The 6,843-nt window shown below is 37.8% G+C and overlaps 1 protein-coding gene across 1 annotated transcript in view; it reads left to right on the forward strand.

The window, feature by feature from the left end:
- The window catches only part of slc35a5 (solute carrier family 35 member A5), a 36,544-nt gene extending 33,599 nt beyond the window's left edge, over positions 1 to 2,945 (forward strand). Inside the window, exon 8 of the mRNA XM_048540412.2 lies at positions 1,109 to 2,945. Within this exon, the coding sequence (XP_048396369.1) occupies positions 1,109 to 1,177 (69 nt within the window). The 3' untranslated portion in view covers positions 1,178 to 2,945. The remainder of the gene's footprint in view (positions 1 to 1,108) is intronic.
- Positions 2,946 to 6,843: the final 3,898 nt, after the last annotated feature.

Genomic DNA, 6,843 nt, shown 5'->3' on the forward strand with positions numbered 1-6,843 from the left:
TGTTGAGAAAAAGAATAGAATTAGGTGACAGTGCAGAATGAAAAGTATTTCACTGGTGTCCTGAATTACTTTAGTTGGCTTCTAAGAGGACAGATGGTTTATTTATCAATAAAGCACAGAAGATGCAACACACTAGTAGTAACAATAAGGATGCTTAATACTTAGCACTTGCTCCCATGTGTCATACCGTTCTTTAACCAATCAAGAATTCCAATGGGGACTTACTGACAGTTTTCTGCTTAATCATGCATTAGGTGCTTGAGACCAAAATGAACCTCCCAGTTCTTATTTTAACACCTCTGCAGCAATTCCACGTATCTGTTCTGTGTTTTCTATGTGCTCATTTTGCTTGTGTTTCTGCAGTTATAATGAAGTTTCAGTTGTAACTGCAGTAAATGATTACCCTAACAATTTTAATCTCACAAACCATCGTGCATATGGATGCATTTTATTTTTAAAACCCTCATTGAAAATCTCCAACTGCAAGTACAGAAGGTAGTGCTTCAATTTCAAGAGCTCATAAAATTAAATTCACTGGGCGTGAAACCTAAACCACACCAGATAATTGCTTTGAAAAATGGCATACTGTTAACCTGAAGAAGTTTTAAAAAGGAGGCATGAAATTTAGAAGTATTTTACAACAGCAAAAGAGGTGTGTTCACATAGTCTACTCATGAAAAATTAAAACTTGCCAGCACGCATAACTGGAAATAGTTGGTATCACCTGGGCTTACAGATCAATGTCCTAATATTTTTCTCAACCATTGTTTATGAACTGCATGGATTTTTAGAATAGGATGTCATTGGGCATGTGCGATGTGAAGTCAGCATGATGCATTTTGAAGGGTGAAATTCTATATATTGGAAATCTGAAATAGCAGCAAATGCTGGAAATACTTGGCAATTCTGGCAGCGTCGATGGAGCAGCTAACGGTATTAACATTCCAGATTAGTGACCTTTTGCCATATCTAAAATGTTACTTCACTTCCTGTCTCTACATGTGCTGCCACAACTAAATATTTCCAGCATTTTTATTTTTTCTTCTTGATTTTATTTAAACTATAAAAGCTATATTTTTTCTTCTTTCTTCTATGTTTTACTTTTTAGGATGGCGAGGAGTTGGAGAGATTGACCAAACCAAACACTGATTCAGAAACAGAGGATGATTCCTTCTAGAAATTGTTTTCAGTTTACATTTACAAATGATTTTTTTTAATGAATGTGACTTAATACTTAATTTGCATTGACTTGAAAGTGTGAGCCAGCCCATTCCTCCATGACCATTATCAGCATTGTGCAATCCCAGCCTTTTGAGTAACAATCTCAGAATGACTGATACGGCTTTTAAATTAACTCCTAAAAATCTTATGATGAAATTGCACAAACTCAGATTTTGTAATTGATACCAAAGGAACACTGCTCAGCATTCATTAATCTTACAGCTGCCTCAGTCTTTTTGTGGTCCTTTGAATAGCAACTTATGGTTACTAGAGACTCATTAGAGAGGGATCCTCTATAAAGGATCTGAGACCTGCAACGAGCAGGATAAGCAACACTAAGCTTGAACCAGTCAGTATTTTCATATAAACTTAATCAACGTAAGATTATCTACTAAAAGCTGAAAAAGCTGGGTTTGAGACTTATTATATGGAAATATGAAATAAAGGGAAGTATTAATTTTTTTAAGTCATCGCTGATTAAATTCAGAGTTTGTTTGGTATTAAATTTACCACATTGTTTAAAATGTCATTTACACTGGAATGTGAAAGGCTGAACCTTTTCTGGTGTGCTTACTTGGTAACTAGTAGTAGGTACTGTAACTTTACACCCTCTGTATATTTTACTGTTAATTGAGGAGCTCAACATCTCTGACAGCAACCTCCAGGTTTCTGTGTTTTACGGTTCATGCGCTCATAATCTCCCTGTTATTCCTGAAACAAAATCTGAACCATTATATGTTCTGTATTTAGCCTGTAGCTCTTATTCTATTATATTTAAGCAATAGCATTTCTTATTATAGTAACAATCACTTGAAAGTTTCCTAAGATGGAAACAAAATAATGAAAATTACTGAACAAGTACCTTGTCTGGTTCTGTGATGTAACATTGAAATTACTGTATTGGTTGTGTAGTAGTACTCCAGAATGGTTTAATGCACATTTTAGGGGATTCTTCTCTTGATTGGTCTTGTTTCTATAGTTTTAGAACATTTCCAAATGAGGGGTAATAAATTGGGAGATACAATCCCTGCGTTAATTAAAAATAATGTAGTGTTTGTTAATGGAATGTGCCACTGTGGTGACTAGTTCTGGAATGTTTTATGTTAAATGTTAACTCTGGATTAAATTGTAAATGAAAAATAAAATTTAAAATACTTGATTCAATAAGCACATATAAACTGGATTGAAAGATTAGCTGAATTACAATTAAATGAATTTCATGTAGAAAAGTATCTTATTAGAAATATTTTTAGTTAATGTACTTGAGACTATAAATGCAGAGAATCCACATTATGGTGCTTATGTGTACATAGAACTTTAAAATGGGTGTCAACCTTTTGTATTATGTAAAAATTACTGACAGTACATAGCAAATAAAAAACTTTCTAAATTTTGGACAGAAAAAATATAAAAGCAAATAACTGGATGCTGAAATAAAAACAATGGAAATATTCAGTATGATTGGTAGGATCTTTGGAATGATATCTGAAATATTTCTCATTATTTCATTAGGAACTGTAAGCTTTGTATACAACGGGAACAAACTAACAGAAAACGGTCTGCAAAGTGTAATGTTAACTGGTGAAAGAAATTGAAATGTAGACTATCAATTACTGTGAATTTTGTTTCTGAAATGATTTTAGCAGTTATTTTACCTTTTCAGAAATATTAAATACGCATGAATCAATAAGCTTTCTAACAGAACAATGTTTCTTAAATGACTTCTTTTGCAATAAAATGATTAAGGTTACATAATTTGCTTTTTTTTGTCTTTAATTACAATGATTACTGTCTTGTTTTACTGGGAGATCTTTGTCTCTTGCCAAACCTAGGGTGAAATTAACATTCCTACCATCCACAATTCAACTTGACACTGAGCCATGTGCTACAATTACTCTATGTGGGATAGTCCAGAACCAGGCATTCTTTACATGTGGGTGATGTGCAGGTGCAAAATTGAGTTCACCTGCTTCCCGCATTGAAATAAATCTTTTGTTTTTATTACACAGAATTGTATGTTTGCCAAACAATAGAAGTAACATTGCCATAGACAAAGTTAGGCAATCCTACAATCAATATCAAGTCAATTGAAAGTTAGATGTAGCTGGTCTGGCAATGTCAAAAACAGAAGTACCACAAACCTCAAGACTGTTTATTTCACATTTTGAGCATTTGTAGTGTTTTTTTTTGCTTTTGAATTATGTGAAGTCATTGCCATTGTGCTAAATGGTTGTGAAAAGTTGTATACACCCAGGAGCAGGAGGGTCCTTGACAAGAATCCCTCCAGGTGGAAGCAAGCCATTCATGTCTTCATGTCCAGATCAACCTACCCACCCCATAACCCTGCATTTCCCACAGCTAACCCATTTAGCCTGTGCTATTTAGCAGAGGCAGTCCACTTAACCTGAACATTTTTAGACTGTGAGAGCAAACCAGAGCCCCCAGAGGAAACCCATAGAGACACAGGTAGAATGTGCAAACTCTAACCAGCTGAGAGTGGAAGTGAATGCAGGATCCTGCCACTGTGAAGCCACAGGGCGAATCACTAAGCCACCCATTTTCTGCAGCTTCCTTATCTAAAGATAGCTTTACTAGCATTGACGGCAGTCCAAAGAAGGTCTACTAGACTGAAACCAGGTTTGGACGGACAGCTATAAGAGCAGAAGTTGAGTAAGTTGGGCCTATACTCATTGGAATATGGAAGAACAAGTGATGACCTTATTGAAACATACAAGGTTCTTAGAGGACTATACAGGGTGGATATTGAAAGGCTGTTTCCCCTTGCGGGAGAATCTAGGACCAAAAGGCACAATCTCAGAATGGCTGGATGTATATTTGAGACAGAGCTAAGACCATGTGGAGGAAGTTTTTCTCGGAGGGTTGCGAATCTGTGGAATTCTTTACGACAGAAGCCTGTTGAGGCTGGGTCATTAAGTATATTCAAGGCTGAGATAAACAGACTTTCAGTGTATTGGAATCAAGGGGTATGGTGATAAGGAAAGAATGTGGAATTGATCAGACAAGCCATGATGTCATTGAATAGTGGAGCAAACTCATTGGGCTGAATGGCCTGCTACTGCTTCTATGTCTAATGATCTTTTGGATTTGACAGAACCCAGCATCGAAGTTCAGCCAGAAAAAGGGATTGGATAAACATAATTTAAAGCTTATTTTGGCAAGACCCATATGTACCAGCTCTTGATGTTATCTTGCAGTTTCTACTTGCCACATTGAGAGATGGCATTATTAAGTTATTGGTTTAATGGGACATAGGACTGGAAAACTTCTGTACTTTGGGAGCCTGTGGTTCCCTCGCCTTTAGAGGAACAAAATGTAGTATGATAAAAAGGATTTAGATTTCTCCTGAAATTCAAATTAATCGCCTTGAATCCTCGGCAACCACAAACCACTAATAATTTCCAATTTGATACAATTCAGCAAAATGTGTCTAAAAATTCATTCACTGTGAACTGTAATACTGTCTAAAATCCAGAGGGTGGCACTAAATGATGTTCCTTAATGGTTCTGTTTATTGTGTAAAATAAAGCTTTTGTATTATTGCATTCATCGGGTTTTGCTTTGAATTATTTTTGGTTTGTCTATAAAACTGATTTCTGTATAGAATGAGTTGGGCCTTATCTGCGCCAATGCTACTGCTGCCACAATACTGACCTTTGCTCTCGTTCACCATTCCTGGCTGCTCCTGAAAAATATCTTCAATCCATTTAGATAATAAAATGTGAGGCTGGATGAACACAGCAGGCCAAGCAGCATCTCAGGAGCACAAAAGCTGACGTTTCGGGCCTAGACCCTTCATCAGAGAGGGTCTAGGCCATTTAGAGTTGTGCAGAAATGTTCTGTGCTAGTTTTCAGAGAACATGTCATAGGCAAGCTGTGCAAATTGATAATAAAGATTCCATGGCAATGTTTGCAGAATGGGGAGTTTGTCTCTTGTTCTAGCTTACATTCCTCCTTTGGTAAACCCCGTTATAACAGATTAATTGTTAGTAGCTCTTCCTACATTTTCTTTTCCTTTATTCATTCATGGGATGAAGGCATCACTGCTTAGGTAGCATTTATTGCCCATCCCTAATTGCCCAAAGAGCAGTTAAGATTCAACCACATTGCTGTGGCCCTGGAGTCACATGTAGGCATTTCTGAATTTTCTCCCCATTTAGAAAATAGTCCATGCTTTTTTTATCCAGAATGCCCACAGTTCCTTCATCTAGGTCATTAATGTATAAAGTGAAAAGTTGTGGTCCTGACACTGACGCTTGTGAAACACTACTTGTCACCAGCTGGCATCCTGAGAAAGATCCTTTTATCCCCATTCTTTGCTTTCTGCCAGACAGTCAATCTTCGATCCATGCTAGCGCCTTGCCTCTAACAGCACAGACCCTTATCTTACTCAGCAGCCTCCTGTGCAGCACCTTGTCAAAGGCCTTCTTGAAGTCCACGTAGATAACATCTATTGGCCCTCCTTGGTCTACTCTGCTCATTATTTCCTCAAAGAATTCTAACACGTTTGTTAGGCATGACCACCCCTTGATGAAGCCATGCTGACTTTGCAATATTTTACCGCATGATTCCAAATATTCAGAAATTTCATCTTTTACAATGGACTCCAAAATCTTACCCATGACTGAGGTTGGGCCAATTGGCCTGTAATTTTCTGTCTTTTGCCTTACTCCCTTTATAAATAGGGATGCCACGTTACTGATTTTCCAGTCCTCTGTGGCTCCCTGGCTCTAGCGATTCCTGAAAGATCACCACTAACACCTCTACTATCTCTTCATCTATCTCCTAAAAGCTCTGGGGTTTGTTCTATCTGGTCCAGGTGACTTATCCATCTTCAGACTAATCAGTATTTCCAGCACCTTTTCCTTGGTGATGGCCACCATACTCAGCTCTGCCCCCTGACTTTCATGAATTTTTACTCATGTCTTCCACTGTGAAGACTGACACAAAGTAATTATTCAGTTCCTCAGCCATTTCCTTGATCCCCACTACTGTCTCTCCACTCTCATTTTCCAGTGGTCCAAAGTCCACTTTTGCCTCTCTTTTGCCCTTTATATATCTAAAGAAACTCTTACAGTCTTCATTTATATTACTGGCTAGCTTACCCTCATATTTAATCTTCTCCCTCCTTATTTCTTATTTTGTTGCCCTCTCTTGGTCTTTGTAAGCTTCCTAGTCCTCTGGTTTCCCATTCCCCTTTGCCACAGTATATGCTCTCTCTTTTGCTTTTATGCCATCCCTGACTTCCCTAGTCAGCCATGGTTCTTTCAACATCCCTATACCATGCTTCTTTTTCCTAGGGATGAATTTTTGCTGTGTCTCCTGAATTACTTCCAGAAGCTCCTGCCATTGCTGTTCCACTGTCTTTCCTGCCCAGCTCCTCTTCCAGTCAATTCTGCCCAGCTCCTCCCTCATGCCTATATAGTTACCTTTGTTCCACTATAATACCGTTACCTCTGATTCTATCTTCTCCCCCTCAAACTCCAGAGTAAATTCTATCATCTTATGATCACTGCCTCCTAAGGGTTCCTTTCCCTTCAGCTCCCTTATTAAGTCTGCTTCATTGCACAACACTAAATCCAGAATTGCCTGTTCCCTAGAGGG

Source organism: Stegostoma tigrinum, chromosome 12 (genome assembly GCF_030684315.1).
Source record: "Stegostoma tigrinum isolate sSteTig4 chromosome 12, sSteTig4.hap1, whole genome shotgun sequence".
Taxonomy (NCBI): Eukaryota; Metazoa; Chordata; class Chondrichthyes; order Orectolobiformes; family Stegostomatidae; genus Stegostoma; species Stegostoma tigrinum.